Consider the following 21,503-nt stretch of genomic DNA (forward strand, 5'->3'; position numbering starts at 1 on the left):
CCTATACCAAAAATTGGACACTGAGCCACCTACTTAACCACCCAAGTGCCCCTTTAGTAATATATTTTAAATTGAATTCAGCAGTGGAAAAAATATTGGATATTAAATCTTTAGTACCTACACACGAAAAAGTCTTAAGAATCAACCATATTAGTATATGTGCTGCTGAAGCGAGCACTGAATCAACCATATTAGCATTGCTATTCGGCATGCCATTTGGGTGTCGTTTACCAGATGTGCCTATACTTACGATATTACTATCATGCAAGTAATATGGGCATGAACTGTAAACCTAAGCAGATATGGCAGCATCTGTACCTCTCACCAGATAAATACCTCCTTTGAGGATATGCTCAGGTTTTCTTTTTTTTATGTGTTACTACATCCTTTTTGTTAACATCTTCAAAAGCATGTGTGGTAAAATGATTGTAGAATATCTACCAAGTTTTAAAATACACATGTGAAACCCATTCACCAAGATTTATTTGAGACTGTCTTGATACATATCCCACTCTGGTGATGTTCTTATAAAATCTGCACTGAAAGGATATTTTGGTGGCTTTTACATATAGTACATTTCTAAGTAAACATTTTTAAAAATGAATAATTCAAAGTATTTAGAAAATAAACCAACTAGAATGCCAAAAACATCCCATTTCATTTTTTAGTATATCTCATCTCTTTAAAAGTCTGCATCGTCTCCTTTGTTCCTTTCTAATTAAGGAATTTAAGTCTTGATTAACGTACTATTCTGTAAGTTCATAAATAAGGTTGAAGAGAAAATACACCATACTCAGTGCAAATAGAAAGACATTACCTGACTTGCAGTATGTTTTGAATTCTTTTTTTTAGTTTAAAAGTTTTTTTAAAGATTGAAGTATGTCAAATTTAAAATTTTTATTACATTTGTATTTGAACCTGTTGCCTTGTACCTAGTAATCACAAAAATTAGTTGAGGATATTCACTTGAATATGAACCATGTTGTTATATATTCAGTACACCAATTTATGTATTAGAATTTCCATGGGAGTTATCTGTAGTTCAAGCCAAGCTTACTAAAAATAAAAAGGTTTAACATTCTCTTCACTAATTGAAAGTAATGCATGCTCATTTTAGAAATTTGATGGAAAACAAGTGATTCGCCATGACTTGGATACATAAACTATTAATAATTTGGGTGAATAATCTTTTTTTAAATATACTTTCTATGTATTCAGTCAATATATTTGTTTAAACATTTATTATGTGGCAAAATGTTTTCAGGCTTTTGGATAAGGGTTTTTTTTGTTGTTGTTTTTCTTTTTCCCCTATGAACTGCTTTTCACCTGAAATCTCATGACTGTTTCCCTATGATCGTTGGTATTCCTTTGCAGATTTTTAACTGCCTTATATCTTAATCCTGTATGGATATACTGTAATTTATTTAACCAATCAGTTTCTTATTTGGGGAGTGTTAGGTTTTGGGGGGTTTTTGTCCAAATTTTTCTCTATTATAGTAGTGGAATCATATCTTTCAGAACCATCCAGTTTGGTTAAGGAGAAAATAACATTTCATTTAATTTTGCATTTGTTTGGTGAGTTTGAAAACTTCCCATGTTTTTATAGACCAGTTGTAACCTGTGTATTCATATTCCTTTGTCCATTTCTTTAAGTGGGAGTATGTATCCTTATTGTTTTATATTTAAACTTCTTATGTATATGTATTAATCTTTGTCATAGATTTATAATTTTTTGCATTTTGTCATTTTAATTTTGTACTTAACTAGAATTCTTCTTGCAGAAGTTTGTTTTTTATATTGTAATCTGGATTAAGTTCTTTGTTGAAGAAAATTTCCATTTGTAGCTTAAGCACTGTCTAGTGCAGCTATATTTTTCCTGTTCACAGTATTGCTTTGGAAAATACATGTTCCCAGCTGGTGATTGTAAATAACCTCCTTGCTGTCCTGAAAAGGCAGATGGAAATGGTTCATTTATAATGACAGCTCTCATGTGGGAATCTTGAAGAATAGCTCTTGTTGTGAAATTTAGCAGTCTTCCACATGCAGCAGTTTTTCGTGCACTCTTTTATTTAAATTCCCTTAGATAGAAATTATCTGGGAAAATGGTTCAGTATAGAAAATTTGTGTTGAATTTAAGATATTGATATGAATAACATCATACATCTAGGTAGGGACAGTCCTCCCTAGAGAGAGAAACTTTTCCTAAAAGAAATAAAGAGATTTTTGAATTGTTGAGATAGTTTTCAGAGTTGAAGGTCACATTGTGTAAAACCTATGTAGAACCATAATTTGTGGCACTTCAAAAGATTAGAGAAAATTTTAAGTCCTTTTCAAGAAAAGGTGACTTCCTTTTGTAAAATATTTATGTGTGTTTCCATTCTTTACTTGCAGTGTTTGTAAATTGGTTATGTTGAAATCAGACTCCCTATAGTATGAAGAGGTAGAATATTTGCTATAGATAAGTTATAAGTACAGTATAATTTCAGTTTAAATGTTAGAATGTAGGACAGTGGAATAACCAAAGTAGGTAATTATCTGAAATATCAAATTAGGATATGACAAAAATAAAACATCTTACCCAGTCTGAAGTTAGGATCCTGTAGTATTCAGATGCCTTTTTCTGCATCATGCATTTTCTTTGTAGCCCAGACTGGAAAAGATTTGAAAATCCCTAGCTGTTTTACCATAATAAATTACATATTGATGTTTATTCACTGTCAGATGAAGCAAATTAAAATAATCTCCAATTTTCAAATCCCTTAATGTTACCATATATGATTAACTGTCATTCTGTTACCTAACAGTATACTTTGATCAATATTTTTAACATGAAGGAACAATACAGAAGACAAATTTATGAATATAAAGCAGCAGCCGTTTGCAACATTCATTTCCCTGCTAGCTTTTATTAATATATGTCCTTGTTTATATAGTTTAAGAATATAGCTCATGGATTTTTTATGCCCCTCCCCTCATTTTATCATGATGTATGTATCTTCAAGGAAGAGAAAAACAAATCACCATATTATTATCCTTTGGATAAAGCAAAAGTAGCTAGATGAGCTGTAGTGTTGGTAAGAGTGGAGAAACTTGGCCTTGGTAGGAGTTAGTTCATGATGAGTAAGGATATATGTGAGTATGTGCATCTGTAATGAGGTAAAAAAAATGAGAAATGTTTATGCCTGCTGATAGTTGCCTACAGTAAATGTGCATTAAAAAGAAATACCAGGTACACATGTATAAGAAACTGATTTGTTCCTTGTATTACTGCTGGCCATTTATTAAGAAGGGGAGATGGTTCTAGTTTAATTAACCCAGTTGAGTGTAGCAGATGGGGCAGAATGTCTTGCAGCGATAAGACAATTCAGAAATGGCACCAGATGTTGGAAGCTGTCCCCGGTGGTATTTGAGTGCAGCCCAGATGTTCCAGTCCCACCTGGCTAGTTTCTAAGCACTGCAGGCTAAGCAGCTGTGATGTAACCTATATAATGTTCGCATAACACTAAAAGCACCATAATTGAACTGCCGCTCTAAACTTCTAAGGTTGTGACTCTTAAGAGGTGAAATCTTTAAGGGCAAAGAAAAATAAGGACAGGTATTTAAGGTTTTAGATCCTTTGGCTATTGCTATTCCATTGATAACTGAATTGACAGAAATGGCATATTAAAATTGAGTGTAATATTACTGTTCAATTTGTAGGTGAAAGTAAATATTTGTAACCACATAATGTTTACAAATTAAAAAATTTTTTTTTTAATTTTTTTAACATTTATTCATTTTTGAGAGACAGAGACAGAGTGTGAGTTGGGGAGGGGCAGAGAGAGAGAGGGAGACACAGAATCCGAAGCATGCTCCGGGCTCTGAGCTGTCAGCACAGAGCCAGACGCGGGGCTCGAACTCAGGGACTGCGAGATCATGACCTGAGCCGAAGTCAGACGCTCAACTGACTTGAGCCACTCAGGCACCCCACAAATAAAAATTTTTATCAGAATGTGATGTTATGCACACAGAGATTGATTTGCAGCCTTTGGATCTCATTTCAAACCTACAGAAAATTTGCCACATTTTCTTTATCTCTCTCTAGATCTTTTTTTTTGTTTTTAATTTGCTGTATACCATTTGTTTATTGTGTACCATTTGAGAGAAAATTGGAAATACCAGGACATTCTGCCCCCAGGATACTTCAGCATATAACTTCTTACAACAAGGACATTCTTCTTTATAATAATTACAATACAGTTATCATACTTGGGAAGTTTAACATTTAAACAGTATTGTCTAGTATACAGACCATATTCAAATTTTCCTGATGTCTCAATTATGTCACTTCAGGATAGCACTTTTTTAAAAATCCATAATCCAATCAGGGATCATGCATTTCATGTACTTGTCATGTTTCCTTAGACTCCTTTAATCTCTAGCAGTCCCAGCCTTTTTTGTCTTTTATGATGTTGACATTTTCTGAAGAATCTGGAGAGTTGTTTTGCAAAATGCCACTCACTTTGTAATTTGTCTGATTCATTCCTTATGATTAGATTCAGGTTAAATATTTTTGGTGGGAATTCTTAACACAGGTGATGATCTCCTTTTGAGTTCCTTGCATTAGAGAGCCCATGAATACTATTTTATCTGATTACTAGTGACATTAAATTTAATCAGTTGTTTAGGATGATATCCATTCAGTTTGTCCATTGTAAAAGTAGTTTCATTCCTTTGTATTTACCGAGTAGTCTGTGGGGTGATGTTTAGCGATTATGTATCTTATTACCTAGCAACATTTTACCCAGGTTTTAGCATCCACTGAAGATTCTTACAAAGAGCATAATTGACTGGATAAACCACAGGTCCACACTATGTTCAGGCAATGTAAGTGAGGGATAACTTTAATCACAAATGTGGTGTCAATTACTTACAAGGTAAAGAACTGAGGAATGTAAGAGTTTGTGGTAGTTTAAAAGGAACATGGTGACATGAAAACCTAGACCTACAAACTAGCTTTTCTAATGGCTCTGGAGCCTCTAATATTGGGTAGTTTTTAAGTGTGGTGCAAAAATGGCTTCCTGAAATTGCTGTCAGTGGTTCTGTGGTTTTATCAGTTTAACTTTTCTTCATGCCTAATTTCTAGGAGGATCAGCTGATTTATTTGGAGGATTTGCTGATTTTGGCTCAGCTGCTGCATCAGGCAGTTTCCCCTCCCAAGGTATGATACAATTTGGTCAGAAATCTAGGGGTTATCAAAACCAAATAGGTTTGATAAACCAGAAAAGGTTATCAAAACCAAATAACTCCCTTCCCCACCAGATCAGCTTCATTTTGGTATTTTACTCCTTGTAATATTTATCATTCCTAAATCCTAAAGGATTTATTCACAAAAGTATTTTACTGGGTCAGTGTCTTAATGTGCCAAATGGATTAATGTGGTTGTAAACTACTCAGGCAGGCACACCTAAATAAAATTGCTCTTATTCATAAGTGACTCTTGTTTAGTTTTGGGGGGCGGGGCAGTTTGGGTGGGGAGTGTGAATAAGTGTAAATAATCTCAGTTTAGTGGGATGAATATTATGGTTTATGTTTAGCTTATATGTTATGATCCCAAGGATGGGATTAGGCAGACTATCTTAGTAAAATTTATTTCTTTGTGATTTAAATATATTAAGAGGATTTCTGTAAAAAAATAAACTTCATTTTGACACATCCTTAAATAGTGAGCAATTGAACCTCAGGCAAAACTTCTCTTCATGTCAGATTAGAAATTTTAAAAATGCCTTAGACTTATCGTAGTGGTCATTTTGCAGTATATTCAGATATCAAATCTTTACCTGTAACTAACAACGTAGGTTTAAACATCAGGGATTGAAATGAAGCGCTTGTCTTTTTTTCCCTTTCTTCGTTACTATTTTTTACCTTACTGTCCCTGCCATATACTATGGTAGCTGTTTAACTTTGGAAAAGCTTCTGAGCCTCCCAACTTTAGAATCAGGAACATCACTTGACATGGTTCTTTATAAGGACAGAGTAATGTCTATAAAAGTGTATAGAAAGGGACTAAGTTCATTAAGTGTCCTTTCTTCTTTAAGTTATAAAGGAGTTGGCTATAAGGTTTTTTTGTATAAAATCAGTCTGAAGTTTGAGAGAGAGTATGAAAATTTAGTTATAACTTTTAAACATGAAGTGAGGCAGGGAGAAAAATGTGTAATTTAGCTGAGTGAGCCTTACTCATTTCAGGTACAGTAACCATTCGATTAATGGAATTAAAATTTATATTTACTAATGCCTGATTGAGGTTTGTGAGGATTTAGGAAGAAAGATGCATAGGTTTTAATCATCTGGGGTTTTGATAGCCTACTTGTGTAAATTCTGAGTATTTCCCAGAAACCAGAATTGTGGAGTAATTAACTTCATTTCAAAAGCGTGGTTATGCCCTCTAAGGGTTAATAACTTACTTCAGGCAAGTCAAGTGGAAGATAAACATTGCCCTAATTTTACAGACTGTCTGTGTAATTCTCAAAAGTTTTTATGTATATAAACTTGCCTACTATGCAAATAATTCGAATATGTTAATGTTGCTAAGTGATACATCTCTTCATCTGTATGCATGTGATTAATATAACCTGATCACCATTACGCAAGGGGCTGAAACTGTTGCAACAATGATTAATCATTTCTGAACAATATATGCCCTACTAGAAATCTCTTCTTCCTATGATTAATCATCTCAGATAAAGTTTTCAGATGGGGCAACACATTTTGCCCCAGTTTCCATTCTTACTCTGTTTTATAGATCAAGCAAATAGAATATCAGCATAAAGTACCTTTATCCAGCAGTCTTTCTTAAATTAGTTTAAATTGTTTAATATATACAACTAATTGTAAAACTCTTAATTCAGTCTCTTTTTTGTAAAGAAGATCAAAGACATGTTTTATAGTAAAACCCTAAGGTAATGAAGATTAGCCCAGTTCTTGTATTAAATTGTTGGTAGAGTGTGGATTTTCTAAGTGACTTATTTTCTTTTGAAGGGGCTTACATTTTAATATGGTAATAGAAGAAAATAATTTTAAAGACTTAATGTTATTGTTCTCTTTAGATATTTAGCATAGTGAGAGACAGTATTGCAATGGCTGGTTACCCTTAGGCTAGACAAAATGTATTTCCAAGTTGTAAGTGAACATGGAGAACAGAGTGACGGTGTTTTTAACTTGGCAATATATACTGTTCTCTTTCAGATGACAGTTTATATGTAGCTCTTTCTTCACCTTTGCTTTTTCAACTTCCATTAATTCTTATTTATTTGTCCCTTTCTTAAGGAAAGGTTTATTTACTTAGAATCATGCATAGTCTACTTAAAAAAGAACATTTTTAAGTATCAATTGCCTTTATATTTATTGTGTTCCAAATAGTAGATGTATTGCAGAATTTATAGAAGCGTGACTTACACTTTTTTCTGGCATACCTAAATGAAAGAGATTGCGGTACCTTTGGTCCTCCCCTGTGTTTTCACAATTAATCCATAGTAACAATAACAAACTATAAATGGCACTTACTGTATATTATATTATTTAATCTTTACAACTTAGATTTTTTTTACAAAGTGAGACACAGAGAGGGTTATGTAACTTGCCTAGGGTCACTTAGCTAGTAAGGTACAAAATCCATGCTGTTAAGCATTGTAGTCCATCTGTCAATTAACCTCTTAACAACTTTTACATTATTGAATGCATTAAATCTTAAACTTGTTGTAATTATCTTTGTAGTATTGAGGGGTTTTCCCTTTTTTTTTTTAAATTTTTTTAATGTTTATTTATTTTTGAGAGACAGAGACAGAACATGAGCAGGGGAGAGAGGGGGAGACACAGAATCCGAAAGAGGCTCCAGGCTCCGAGGTGTCAGGACAGAGCCCAACACGGGGCTTGAACTTAGGAATCGTGAGATCATGACCTGAGCCGAAGTCAGACTCCCAACCGACTAAGCCACCCAGACGCCCCTTCCCTTTGTTTTAAATATTAGCATTGAGTTCCCCTCTTAAGACTGTACCCTGCTTTTTATTTAAATAAATAAATTGAGGGGCGCCTGGATGGCTTAGCTGGTTAAGCGTCTGACTTTTGGTTTCAGCTCAGGTCATGATCTCACAGTTGGTGAGTTTGAGCCCCGCATCAGGCTCCACTCTGATAGCATGGAACCTGTTTGGGATTCTTTCTCTTCCTCTCTCTCTGCCCCTCCCCTGTTTGCTCTATCTCAAAATAAATAAACTTAAAAAATTTTTAAATAAATGGATAGACTAGATTAGATAGGTAGATGAAAGAGAGAGAGTGAGAGAACAGTCCCACTGGAAGCAAGCGCTGTGCTAGGGTTATACCGTGGCTATCTGTAGCCCTTGTGTTGTCAATGGAAGCATGGCCAAAAGAGTGAGAACTTCTTGCAGAAATTTACTAACCCTACTCTTAATTTTACTGAGTCCTTTTCTCTGTGCTTTTTTTTTTTCATTTTTTTATAAATTTAATGTCATGAATTTGAGTTTTTATTTACTTGAGACCATGTAAGTCATAGTTTGATTTCTCTTTGAACCTTTCCAAGTAATGAATGGGTGAAATGAGTTGAATTCTCTAATTTTGTTGAGTGTCTCTTCACATGAGGATTCTCGATCTCCCCAAAAAAACTTTTACCAAGTAAGTTTTCTTTTTCCTTTTCATATTTGTTGAGCTGGCAGCATATTTAATATGCAAACTCAGGTTGAAGAAACTTTTGATTGTAATTTCTACGTATCACCCCAGACCTGCTATGAGGTGAATTTTACTTTATATGTGGATTTTTTTTCCTTTGCCACCTTGTTAACATTTGTGGAATATTCGTGAGAAAAAATAATGTCCAGATGGAGATGGTATATGCAGATGTTAATCTGGGTGGACACAGATCGGCTCTAATTTGTTTCAGTTCGTAGACTGTTCTATTTGTTCTGTGCATTTCAGAAAGTTTCTTACCCCTGTTGTCCTTTCTTTCTCAGTTACAGCAACAAGTGGGAATGGAGACTTTGGTGACTGGAGTGCCTTTAATCAAGCCCCATCAGGTCCTGTTGCCTCCAGCGGTGAGCTCTTTGGCAATGCCTCACAGCCAGCTGTGGAACTTGTCAGTGGCTCACAATCAGCTTTAGGCCCGCCTCCAGCTGCCTCAAATTCTTCAGACCTGTTTGATCTTATGGGCTCGTCCCAGGCAACCATGACATCTTCCCAGAGTATGAATTTCTCCATGATGAGCACTAATACTGTAGGCCTGGGGTTGCCCATGTCAAGATCACAGGTAAGTTGTCTGTGTCCCTTGCAGATTCCTCATCTCTGAGATTCTGTAACTGATGTAATGATAAACTAACATGAAATAGAAAAATAAGCCATACATAGGTTGTTTTGGCACATTGCATTTACCTTACATTTTTTTCCCCTACTATAGTCATTCAGGTTCTAGAGGGCAAGGCCTCTCACCCATCTTGTAGGCCATGCAAAGCGAAACGTGATGCCTTACACAGAGGAGTCACTTCATAAAAATTTATTGAATTAATAAATAATTTTGTATTTAATAGTTTAATAAAAACTGTTTTTAAGAAGGAATAGAGCTATTGCTTCACCCGTGGCCTATATTCACTCAGTAAAATCTCTGATCCTTAAAGAGGTGTCACTCAGTGGTTATAGGCAATCGTTACTAATATAGAAAATCAGTCTCTAAAATGACGAATACTCTTCCCTATTTTGGGCCTGTTCTACATTATGTAATCTTTATATAGGCTCTTCTTTCAACTCTCATTTTCTTTTTTTTTTTTAATTTTTTCTTTTAACGTTTTATTTATTTTTGAGACAGAGAGAGACACAGCATGAATGGGGGAGGGGCAGAGAGAGAGGGAGACACAGAATCGGAAGCAGGCTCCAGGCTCTGAGCCATCAGCCCAGAGCCCGACGCGGGGCTCGAACTCGCGGACCGCGAGATCGTGACCTGAGCTGAAGTCAGACGCTTAACCGACTGAGCCACCCAGGCACCCCTCAACTCTCATTTTCATACAGGAAAACCACTAAATGGGAATTTTTTAATTCACTTTTTTACAGTTAAATCTAAATTACCTAGTATTAATTTGGAATTCAGACAAACACAGGGTTAGAATATATGTGCCTGAGTTATACCAGGAGCTTGCTGTTTTTGATTCGAGCAATTCTGAATATTTTTTATGATACTAATTACTCATTTTAATATGTAGATTCTCCTCTTTGGGTGTTGGGATGGAGGAAGAGAAGAAAGAAGCAGAAAGGTGACTGTTGTGCATAACAAGTTGGACCTAATATTAAGAAAAGGACATCAAGGGCACACCAGTACCATTAAATTGAACGGTGCACCACTAAATAAGCCCAAGCCAGTTGATTCTTTGAGAGTCTTTCATGTGGTCTAAGTGTAAAGCCAGTCTACTTACTTGCAGTCTTAATTGCAGCTGTGTTGTAATTCTTTGCACTGGTACATTTTAAATTATTTTTCCTGTTCCTTTTCATTTCCCTTCGTCTACCCTTTTCATAGTTATCCTTAGTAACTACCAGGCATCCCTGCTTCTTTCTCCTGAATTTCTCCTTTCTCCTGAACTGGTCCCCATATATCAAGTTCCGCTAGTGTTGCTCACTTTAGGCAATAGAAGTGTACATGGAGCAGGAACATGTCAGTCAAGATTTGTGCAATATAATTTGTCGCTTTGATGGTTTTGCTTTTTATAACATGAGAAATCATGTCCTAAATTCTATCTTGTAAGAATAAATTTCCACTTGTATATTTCCTTAAAGCTGTACTAACCTGAAGTTGGCAATGGCCCTGGGATGGTGGCTTCTAGACTTTGGGTGATGGGAGGGTAATTGTTCGTGTAAATATGTTGGGTTTTTTTTTCACCCCAAACATGATTGGGGATTCAGAGGAACATTCTGGGGAGGCTAGTGATTCAGCTTGAAGAATTTAGCCTAGAACATTTGTGGTTCTTTTGGTTTCAAGAGTTTATTACTAAGTCTCATGTATATCTGGAGTTACTGTGATTAAATTGCCATTTGATAACCTTTATTGAGCAGATGTTTAATTTTTAGAGCATTTTTTTATTTTCCAGCCTTTGCAAAATGTTAGCACAGTGCTGCAGAAGCCTAATCCTCTCTATAATCAGAATACAGATATGGTCCAGAAGTCAGTCAGCAAAACCCTGCCCTCTACTTGGTCTGACCCCAGTGTGAACATCAGCCTAGACAATTTACTACCCGGTATGCAGCCTTCCAAACCCCAGCAGCCATCACTCAATACAATGATTCAACAGCAGAGTAAGTTACCATGAGACAACTTGCTTCTTTGTGCACTTGTAATCTTTACCCTTGTGCCAAGACTAGTGTAAGCCATGAAATAAAAATACATGACATTGATTGTACTAAAGGCAACTGTGTATCGCTTAGGATTCCCCTCCCCCCCCCCAATGATTGATGTACACCCTGGCATATTCAGATTACTTTGTATCCTGCTCTTGGCATAATAACATGATTGTGTATGTATTATGGTGAGTTTTGGGAGTCTTATCACTAAAATAAAAATATTTGTTGTAGAAAATGTTTTAAATATAATTAAATATGACCAGGAAACAAAAATCATCTCACCTCCGTAATCCAGGGATAATCGCTATTAATTCGTATTTTCTATCTTTTCTAACCATATTTTTAATACTCGAAGTCACTCTATGTATATTGTTTTGTTTCTTGCAGCTGTCATTCAGCATTAAATTATCATTTTCCTGTATTTAATATTTTTAAGAAAAAATGATTTTTAGATATTTATAGGTATGTGTCATACCAGTGTTGAATTTCTTTATTGTTGGTTATTTCTGTTGTTCCCGGCTTTTTGCTATTGTAAATAACTCCATGATTTTATATAAATCTTTGTACTTGTGTTTTTCTTCCTTAGTGTAATGTTCTAAAAATAGAGTGAGTCAAAGGGTATAAACTTTTTTAAGGCTTTTGATACACAACAGCTCCTGACAACTTGTTAGGTCAGGTTGGATTCAACACTAAATTCTGTCAGAATGATATCAAACTGCCTCGTGTTTTCCCCCAGCCCACTCTTAACTGTTTCTGCATCTTTGGGAAACCAGAGTTAACAGCCACAGAGTATTTTTCTAGAGCAAATAGTGCAAGTTAATTGACTTACCTTGTAAAATCACCATAAAAGAATTTTATTAGGAGTTACAAGTGTTGATGGTCAAGAAGATTGTTTTATTCTTCTGCTTGATGAATCTAATGTGAAGTTCTTTTGTCTCTTTTCTTCTGGTAGATATGCAACAACCTATGAATGTGATGACTCAAAGTTTTGGAGCTGTGAACCTCAGTTCTCCATCAAACATACTTCCTGTCCGGCCCCAAACTAACCCTTTGATGGGGGGACCCATGCCTATGAGCATGCCTGGTGTGATGACTGGCACAATGGGAATGGCCCCTCTTGGAAATACTCCAATGATGAACCAGAGTATGATGGGCATGAACATGAACATAGGGATGTCAACTGCTGGGATGGGCCTGGCAGGCACAATGGGAATGGGCATGCCCAACTTAGCCATGACTTCTGGAACTGTGCAACCCAAGCAAGATGCCTTTGCAAATTTCGCCAACTTTAGCAAATGAGAGATTGTAAAGGAGCAGATTGAATGAAGGATTTTTAGCGGTGAAGATAGGTGATGTTGGGATGGAAAATGCTAATCAACTCCCCTTTCTTTTATCAATTAATTAAAATTTAAACCTACATAAAGAACCAAAAAAAGGCTGTTTTATAAAAGTGAAGTATCTAGTATTTCAGATGGACAGGCAAGGGCACTTCAGATGAGGCAGTAAAAATCATTTTTCCCAGTAAGAATAGACCACACATGGGGTAGTGAGACCTGGAAAGCCTTTATAAATCGAAGAGCCCATTTTAACATCATGATTTGTGGGAAGTCTGGAATAGGGCTGAATAAATGTGTTTGAATCTCTAATTTTATACTTTTCTTTTCCTGAGGAACTTGATTTTTCTGTCCCTGAATCGCCTTGTCATAATTGGGTCTGTTCCTTTTACTACCACTCTTGAGTCCATAAATGAAATCATTAAAGTTGGATGATCAGTTTTTTATAAAAATATATATTTTTGTCCAAAAAAGGCATACATATGTGATTATGGCTAAATCAAAGGTAACTGGAATGTATATACTTTTGCTAATGTTCCAGCAACACTGCTATTACTATTATACTATCCAAATTTTTATTGTAACGAAACCTCTTTAAGCGATTGGTGATAGCTGTGGGACTTTTCCCATGTCTTCTGCTATAATTATCCTTTGCAGAACTAGGAAAAATATTTTTTTCAGGACTGCTCTATGGTTTCCTTTAAAAGAAAAAAAAAAAAAAACCCTCCAGAGTTTTTGTTTGTTTTTAGCAGTCATTATTTACAATTTGCAGTGGTTAACTTGGCGAGGCTTCCTTCCGTGTTTATCCCTGTAGCCACCATTTATCAGTCAGGAACAGTCAAAAGAGAAAAATATTTATTTTTTTTTTTTTTTTGGTGTCTTTTCAAAAAATTGAAAAGGTAAAAATTCTTAAAACCTTAAGTTAAATATAAATGTTAGAATTCAACGATGTTGGCTTTTAGATTTTATACAATATTTGTTTTGTTTTGGTTTGAGTGTATATAATATGGCATTAGCAATATGGTTCCAATAGAGAGGAGTTAAATATATATTATTAAAGGAGACCTGTAGCAGTCAAAGATTTTATTGATTTAATGGCAAATAAAGGAAATTAATTAAAGTGTTTTTGTTTTCCTGCTGTAATTCTGCGTTAAGCTCACATGAAAATCATGATTCTAGAGTTTGGAATGCAAAATTAATTGTTTTCACCCTCAAGCTGGGAATATTTTTAAAAATAAATACTATAATATAGGTATCAAATTATTACCTCCCCACTTTGTGTTGAAATTTTTTTTTATTGATAAAACTTTGTTTCCATTGTATTCATAAAGTTCTGTTCTACATAACATTAAAATGTTCATTAAAATCAATGTTGAACTGCTTTTTCTTTCATTCTGTTAGACATTTGAGACCGTTTGGGGAAAAAATAATTATAATTTGGGCAAAGTAATTTTTATAAATAATTTAAAATTATTTAATGACTTCTCTCTTCTTTCCTCTCAGACTCTACTGTTAGGAATTAAAAATGAAGCAGCAAAGATATCCTGACCCGCTCCATTCTTGCTAATGTTCCATCTACAACATTTCTAATTAGGCAGAAATTCATGTACTTCAGCTAAGTGGTAATGAAAAGTGATTCATTTGCTGAATAAGAGATGAGAGAGAGTGTAATTAGCTGACTGTGGTTTTTAATCTTTCAACAATTCAATGTGTTTAAATTGGTTTCAAAGAATAGGAGCTTTCAAGTGTAGTTAGTTCAGAGCAGTCAAGCCAGGCTCTGGTGGCAGCACGGAGATCTTCACTCATACTTAAAACCCATAATCTTCAATGAATGTTCTCATTAAACAGAGAGGTGTAGCATCGCCTTTTCAGATACATACGATTCTTGGAGCAAATAAATACTGTTTCCAAACTTTTGTGTTTAAAGATGCTTTTCTAATAAAATAAGATTTATCTCTAAAGCATTTCCTGTACTATGCCTCCTTCCTATATCCGAGGACCAAAGGGAGCCCTGTCACACGTATTACTGCACCTCAACGTACAGTTTGCTGTCTTACCAGTGTGTTTTGTTTCAGAGCCCATGAAAGAATTGCCTCGCTAGGGGTCCATCCAGTTTAACAATTTGTTACTGAAGGGGTCACTAAATGATACTTCAAAGAAAAGTCTGAATACCCCCAAGTAATTTGGACTTGACAAGAAGCTACTCTTCTTTAGTCTGTTGGACTCCCTCTGCCTGTCCTATACCCCTTTACCTTTTTGAGCTTCTGCTTAATATATTTTTTTTGCTGGAGAGGGGAAAGTAGGAACTGTTCACAAAATTTACAAGTGAATCTCCACCGCCAACCCGGATTTCATCTTTTTCCCGTTTGAAAATTTTTTTTCTACCTCTAATACAGTCTTCAGGAACCACACATGGACACAGCGTGCCTGTATGGTACTTGGGATGTTTCCTCTGGTGTCTATAACAAATTGCCTGAATGATAACCATAATGCTGCTGGTTGTGGGGTCGTCAATAAGTTGGGGTCTAGAGTTCTATTTGGAGGGAAGGGGTAATGCTTTTTCTCTCAAATATTTTTGAAGCACGTTAGTAAAATGAAGCTAACTGTCCTAAGCACAGAGCACACCTTACGGTAAATAGATTTCTGAAATGAACTGGCTTTGTTGTTTGAACTCTCCCGGGAGACAGCATAGCGTTGTGGAAAGCATGGACTTGGAAGCAGATCTAATCCCATTTCAACCATGCACTACCTGTGTGACACCTTGATCAACCTGCCTGACTTCTCTGGGCCCTGATACATTTTTTCTGAAATGAACTTAAATCTGGAAGCATTAGATAAATAACGAGTGAGATCTACCGGCACTGACACAAGTACACTAAATATTTCTCTGCCACCCATTTTTATTTCATGTAAATGCGCCTACATGACAAGACCTTCTGTGTGCCAGTCACTGCTAGACACTTGGCATGCATGCCATTTACACAACAAACCCAAAAGTTCATCTTCCTGGTGTATTCCTAAAAGCAGTGTGTAGTTAAGAAAGCCTTAGAGACTTCTGCTAAGTTGTTTTCTGAGGATTTTTCTGCCTTAGTTCCACTTTGTTCTTAGACAAGGAGATTGTAAGTGAGCTATTTTGTGAATATATTGACTGACTTCTTACCACATTAGTGCAGATGGGAGGGAGAGAACTGTGAAAGTGAGCGCTTGGTATCGGATTTGCCGCACAAATAATCCTCATTAGAATGTTCTCAGCTTTTAGAAGCAGTAGAAGATCTCAATTTTTCTATTGACTTCTTGCAGTTTTGTTGACTAAGATCTTGCTATTCTTATATCCAGAGAAACAATCAGATATAAAGACTAAAAAAAAAAAAGAATCTATCCATGAAGGTTTTTTTTTAACTCTTACTCATTATGCCCTTAATTCTCGCGTGCCTTCTTAATAACGGCAGCCTTGCTAATAATGCGTTGTTCCTTGCAGACGTCATGAGTATCTCCTGGCGCCCCTTCACACTGCCCTTGCTCACCCCAATGGGTAAGGGAATCAGCGTGCAGCCAATTCAGATGGTTAGCTTCCCAGGGATTTGGGAGGGATTTGAAAGTCCTGATGGGCAAACATGGGTTTTGTTTGTTATTCTTTAAAGTAAATGTCATTACTTTAAATAACTGCTTCCTGGGCTGTCAAGCCCTGCATTTCTTTTCCATTTAAGTTTTCTTAACTATACATCTTGCAGCTGTGTTCTTTAAGTAAGTGCCCCAGGCACACTCTGCCATTTCATGGTGAGAAGAGTGCTTAGAGTTGTGTATGGAACAGTTTGGTCTCAGCACCCCCTTTACACCCTAAAGATGATTGAGAACCCCAAAGAGCTTGTGTTTATGTGGGTCATATCTGTTGATATATGCTGTACTTGAAATAAAAACTGAGCAACTTAAAAAATATTAATAGATTTTATAGTAAACCCCATTACCTGTCAAAATATAATTTTATAAAAAAATTCCAAAATCAAAATTTGTGAGAAGAGTGGCAGTGTTTTTACATTTTTGAAAGTCTCTTTATTACCTAGCTTATTGCTGGATTCTCTTAGGCGCTTCTGCATTCAGTCCACTGTGCAGTGTTGTTTTGGTGGAAGTACATGAAAAAGGTCTGGCCTCAGGGATACCAGGTTGGAAAGGGTGGGAACCCGCAGATGCTCCGGACAGGTCTCAGGGCTCCCCAGTGGTCCACAGGCCACACGGCTATATTTTTTTTTTTTACTTATTAAAAAATGTTTTTAATGTTTATTTGTGAGAGAGTGAGAGTGCAAGCGGAGGAGGGGCAGAGAGAGATGGAGACAGAATCCAAAACAGGTTTCCAGGCTGTGAGCTGCCAGCCCAGAGCTCAATGCAAGGGTCCAATGCACCCACGAGCTGTGAGATCATGACCTGAGCTGAAGTCAGACTGACTGAGCCACCCAAGAGCCCCTCCCCACTATAGTATTGAGAACAAATAAGATTATTTCATGGTAACTCTGTTTGATTTATTCTGTTTATAAGGTGATCTGCTTGAGGTACAAAGCATTTAGTTTTGCCTTTCACTCAGTCACCAGCAAAATGACTGCCACATGAAATTACTCTCTGGATACCCAATACTAGAAGTTTGTGGCATCATGTTTGCTCAGTTTTCGAGATTATTTTCTGATACCTAGTGCACATTTCCTAGATTCTATAATATGAAGAAGTTTCTTATCCATTTTGATTTTTTAAAAGAAATTACACTGAGCGACTGGGTGCTGAGTGTTTGATGAGTTGTGAAACTTTCAAACGTCTCTTTCTGTCCCTTGAGAAGAGAGAGCAAAATGGCTCAAACCTGAAGACCTATGACTTGTTGGCAAGGCAGCCTGGCAGCTTCGTATACTGTGTTCTCTACCAAATATCTCAAGGAAGCATGTGGCTATAGAGGTAGTGCATGCACATTCACGGTATTCCTTATGAACCTAGATGAATTTTGATCCCTGAAATTGGAGGAATCTGGCAAGGTTTCCATCCATTCATGGAATGGCAGGACCAAGTTCTGGGCTGGGCACCTTCACCCGATGTACATCAACTCCCCCTCATTCTCACAACCTATGGAACAATGACCTCCCTCTGGTAGATATGGAACAGGTTCATCCGAAACTGGTCAAAAGTAGCTTTAAAAAGATTGTTATGCAGGGTCCCCAAAATGGAGACGGTCAATTTTCAGTAACTGATCAGCAAGGTCAGACTTCAGTTAGTAAGTCTGTCAGAGTTTTGCCATGGAAAGAGGAAGGAAATCCTAAGCAGGACTCCTTCTCACCCCAGAAGAGCTTCATTTTGGAAATTAGTGTGTAATGGGCACAGAATCAGCTTCTGTTAGTGAAGTGTTGAAGAGGTGATGTTTTGTGTCTGGTGACTTATAAACCCCTTTTATTAAACCCTATTTTCTAAAAGGCAGCCCAAACATTAGGTAGTAGACTGGGCCCCAACATTCCTATTTTTCATGATATTTTCACTTCTCAATTATCAACAATTAAATCAAAAGGAACAATACCAAAACAGTCATCATAAAAATGCAGAAAGTCCAAACCCTCATAGCTAGGACTCTATGGAAGTGTGTGCATGTTTAAGTGTTCTGAAAGAGATAGTTAAGTGGCTGTTACGCCAAAAATAGGAGAGAGGAGCCTGGGTGGCTCAGTCAGTTAAGTGTCCAACTCTGGATTTCAGCTCAGGTCATGATCTCACCGTTCATGATCGAGCCCCACATCAGGCTCCAGGCTGGCAGTGTGGAGCCTGCTTGGATTCTCTTTCTCTCACCCTCTCTCTGTCCCTCCCCAGCGACCTCTCTCTCTCTCTCAAAGTAAATAAATAAACTTAAAAAAAAAAATACGGGAGGCCTAATTTAGGTAGGGTAACTCAGGAAGGCCTCTCTGAGAAGGGAGCTTTTATATAGAGATCAGAAGAACGATGAAGACCACATGGAAAGCCTCCAAGTGGAAAAAGAACCATCAGAAGCTTAGTGGGTGTGGCTGGAGCTCAATGAAACAGGAAAGCTGAGGAGATCGGCAAGGACTTGGTAATCGTTGAGGTTTAGAAGGCTGAGGTACGTAATTACACCACTCTCCTCGAAAGTTCCTCAGGGGATTATGACCACCAAGGATGGTGTATTCTGAAGGTCCCATGTGCTTTCACTGCCATTGTTTTCACAGAGCTCACTTGGAAAAACTTGCCTTGGGCTGTAAAACACTTGAGTGGAAAATTGTGTGGCAATGTTTACTGTCGAACTTGAAATATATCAATTGTTGACACATATGTGAAAGATACAAAGGGGGCATTTATAAATACAAACCGAATACTTCAAGAAGTAACAACACCCATTTGCCTATTATAGTTTACAGAGTGGATTCACACTCATTTCCTCCCTGATGTTCACAATTACCCTAAGCTGAGAAGGTAAGACAGTTATTAGCCCCTTGTTGTAGATGAGGAAACCAGCTCCCAGAAGGCCAAGTATAGTTAGTGAAACCATGTCTCCTAGCACAGATCCTCAGAATCCAAATCCAGTTTTATACCACTATCCCTCATTTCTCCTCTATAATATTTCAGACCTCTTAATTTAAAGATTGTACATGCCATTCAGATAAATTATCAGGTTTTTCTTGCATATCCCTGATCTCTGACCATGTTGACCAGGTGTCTTGTCACGCTCTACACAGAGTAGCCAGTAGATACTTGTTAAATGATACTTTTTTTTAAGTAAGCACTGAATGTTTATGAAATCTTGTTGCATTTTCTAAAGGTCACCAGCAGGAGATGAGCCACAGAACAAATAAAAACTGATCTCTTCTGAAGAGTGAACCTTTTGTTTGTTTTGTAGAAATGGTGATGTAACTTAGCGTAAGACATTAGCCACATCGGAAGCAGAAAATTCCAGCAGGTTTGGAGTATAATGTGAAGGCACCTCAAGGGCTCAAAAGATATGTTAAGAGCAAGCTGCCGGAAAGGCGGATGGCCTTGGATTGCTTGTTTAAGGAATCCATTTCAAAAAGTGCACAGCAATGCCTTTTAAAGATTGTGTGTTCTTTGCAATTTTTTATTTGCTCCTGTGATACTTGCGTTTGAGAAATAGAATTGAGATGCTCAGCTATCAAATGAAAGTACAAATGGAATTTCTAGATTTAAGGTGTTCTTAAGGGAATATTTGAATTGACATCTTTAGAATAAGGTTTTTATTTATTTACTTTTTTATATTTCTCAAGTTTATTTTTTTTTTAGGTTTCATTTTTTAAAGGGCAGTTAGAAATACGTGGCAATTTGAAAACTAGTTTGCCAATAGTTGAATTATTTTTGATATGGAAAAAATACTTTTTTTTTTCAGTGTTTATTTGTTTTTGAGAGAGAGATAGCATGAGTGGGAGAGGGGCAGAGAGAGAGGGAGACGCAGAATCTGAAGCAGGCTCCAGGCTCCGAGCTGTCAGCACAGAGCCCAATGCAGGCCTCAAACTCATGAACCGGGAGATCATGACCTGAGTCGAAGCCGGACGCTTAACCGACTAAGCCAACCCCGATGCTACCCCCAAAATACTAACTTTAATGAAAAATATCAAATGAAGTTTGAGACATAAGTTACACTAAGCTGAGATGGTTGAGTGGTTGAAAAAAACATTTTTCAAGTTATCTTTCACAGGAAAGTGATAAGATTAAATAAAAGAAAAAGTGCCCTGAATTTTAATTAACATACTGGCTTTATCAGTGCTGTCTTTTGGACCTAATTCCCGTGATGAACCAAAGAAAGGATACTGTAGCTGAAAATTTTTCAGTTTTTAAGAACTCTTCACATACTTTTAATTCCTCCAACATAGAAGCGTGTGTATGTATGTCTCCACACACAATCTCTCTCTATAAATATATAATAAAGGTTGGCTCTTAAATACTCTCTTCACCAAATTTTTTAGATGTCCCAAGAGTTCTCAGATTTGAATGATAAAAGGGGTGCCATAAGGTACCGCTTTAGTAATTAACTGGTTCTTTAATAAGGCCTCAATTACTTTGTTTCATGATAAGGAAAAAAAACGTTCCAAGACAGAGTTACATTCGACATCTGGGAACCTCCTAACAGCTGGCTACCTAATGAATATGCATCTGCTTAAGAGGCTGTAGACCATTAATAAACCAATAGATGTAAAGCAGAAACAATCTTTGTCAGCTTCAAATGAGATTGGATGCAATGTGCTGTGAACTGTCACTGTCACATTGAATCGAGTTTGGGAGGTTAACAATCAACTGTTAGCTGCTTGTGTCTTTGTAGCTCTGCACTTGGGCTAACACTCTTCCCAAACTGGTGGCCACGTTTCTGATGTACAACTTTTTGCTCCTGATTGCCTGGTTTGAGGCTGACAACGTCTGTGTTTCAAAAATCCCTTCCGTTTTGTTCAACTAAACCACACATTTGCCAAGACACTTTAAAACAAAGGCGTCACCTCCAGGTAAGAAAGGCAGTTAATATCAGGATCAAAGTGGTGCAAGACGGGCTTCCAGTGAATTGGAAAATGTTTACAACAAAACTTCTATGTATCTGTAGGTAACTTGGGAGTTGTTGGGTCCTCCTGAGGGAACCCCTCACCCCAGTGCAGGCGACAGTTCAGGCCTTGATAACTGGTCTCAATGAGACCCTAAAGTAAGTGGTACACCAACCTAACAGTTCTGTGATTAGGACCACACTTGCCCAGTTTAGTGGCTGAGATTTCTTGAGGGACATATTCATAGAAGTCTTGATTGAGGTTATTATCCAGGTGAAGGAGAGATTATACCTAG

General features: G+C 36.8%; 1 protein-coding gene across 3 annotated transcripts in view; it reads left to right on the forward strand.

Annotated features, from left to right (window-relative positions):
- The window catches only part of CLINT1 (clathrin interactor 1), a 58,941-nt gene extending 44,873 nt beyond the window's left edge, over nucleotides 1-14,068 (forward strand). The window contains exons 9-12 of one of the 3 annotated variants that reach the window (XM_042993582.1): nucleotides 5,126-5,200; nucleotides 9,000-9,292; nucleotides 11,115-11,319; nucleotides 12,317-14,068. In XM_042993582.1, coding sequence (XP_042849516.1) covers nucleotides 5,126-5,200; nucleotides 9,000-9,292; nucleotides 11,115-11,319; nucleotides 12,317-12,663 — 920 coding nt within the window. In that variant the 3' untranslated portion in view covers nucleotides 12,664-14,068. The remainder of the gene's footprint in view (nucleotides 1-5,125; nucleotides 5,201-8,999; nucleotides 9,293-11,114; nucleotides 11,320-12,316) is intronic. The other 2 variants (XM_042993592.1, XM_042993601.1) reach the window with 2 other exon arrangements.
- The last annotated feature ends 7,435 nt before the right edge of the window (nucleotides 14,069-21,503 follow it).

This window comes from Panthera tigris, chromosome A1 (genome assembly GCF_018350195.1).
Source record: "Panthera tigris isolate Pti1 chromosome A1, P.tigris_Pti1_mat1.1, whole genome shotgun sequence".
In the NCBI taxonomy this organism is placed as follows: Eukaryota; Metazoa; Chordata; class Mammalia; order Carnivora; family Felidae; genus Panthera; species Panthera tigris.